A 1,036-nucleotide genomic window follows, 5' to 3' on the forward strand; every position below is an offset into this window, starting at 1 on the left:
ACCCAAAACAAGCAACGAAAAGGGCCGCTGGGAAAAATACTATACCTTCTGGAAAAAATGTAAGAATGCAATCGAAACAGACCCCAACAAAGGCGACTACGCAAAGTGGTAGACAAAAAGCTTAGAAAAGCCCAGCTCGAGAAATTACGTTTAAACGCCGAAAGGGCCTTTGAATTTTACAAAGCGGCCCAGATGTCACTGAAAGTCGCCCAGGCAACAAACATTCAGACACTTTTAAATAACGCCGCCTTCGGAGCGGGAAACACAGAAGCGACAACAAACTATGGGCCAGGCAGCCGCGCCGCCATTTGCTCAGGGACAAAAACGCCTACTCAACTCAAAGGAGGGAGCTCGCTCAAACTAGACCTTCTTTGCCTTTGTGCTTATGACCATGGTGACTCGACCAACGGCGCCAAGGTATGCGGCCCGGCCACGGCATACGCAGGCGGCAGCAGCAGCGATATCTGGGAAGGAACGTCAAAGACGCAAGAAAACTGGACATCTTTGAAGGGCGCTTGCCATAAGAGGAAAACGCAGGTAAAATTGACTCTGGCAAGCGTAGAAGCAATCAGACTGAGACTGGCGGAACTACTGTGCCGGCAGACACCGGGGCCGGAGAAAAGTCATAAATATGTGCTAGGATCAATAAGAGGCGACGGCAGCGACGGCTTCAAAGGGGACAAAGATACCAATGGCGGCAGGTGCGTGAAGTACAAAGAGTCAGATGTGACCGGCCCAGCCAAAGGGATAGAATGGCTTAGAAATCTACGCGAAGCAGCGCTGGCAAAAGAAGCAGCGGCAGACGCCAAAAAGGAAATGACAGCCATTACACGCAGTTTACAACTACTCAATGATTCCACCAACCTACTATTCGACGAGGATGAGACAACACTAGCACCGGCGACGACACTAAACCCATCACCAACAGGAAGTAAAGCTCAGGAGCAAAAGCAAAAAGAACAGTGCGAAGCGATAAAAGTGGCAACTGAGCGCAAAGGAAAGAAACAACTCTGCGAATGGAAAGGCAAAAATGACG

The 1,036-nt window shown here is 49.8% G+C and overlaps 1 pseudogene across 1 annotated transcript in view; it reads left to right on the plus strand.

The window, feature by feature from the left end:
* Nucleotides 1-14, plus strand: part of TEOVI_000255200:pseudogene — a 938-nt pseudogene extending 924 nt beyond the window's left edge. Inside the window, 2 exon segments of the mRNA in view lie at nucleotides 1-3; nucleotides 6-14. The exon segment at nucleotides 1-3 is cut by the window's left edge and continues 924 nt beyond it. Coding sequence covers nucleotides 1-3; nucleotides 6-14 — 12 coding nt within the window.
* The last annotated feature ends 1,022 nt before the right edge of the window (nucleotides 15-1,036 follow it).

This window comes from Trypanosoma equiperdum, assembly GCF_001457755.1.
Source record: "Trypanosoma equiperdum strain OVI genome assembly, contig: ctg_567, whole genome shotgun sequence".
Lineage (NCBI taxonomy): Eukaryota > Euglenozoa > Kinetoplastea > Trypanosomatida > Trypanosomatidae > Trypanosoma > Trypanosoma equiperdum.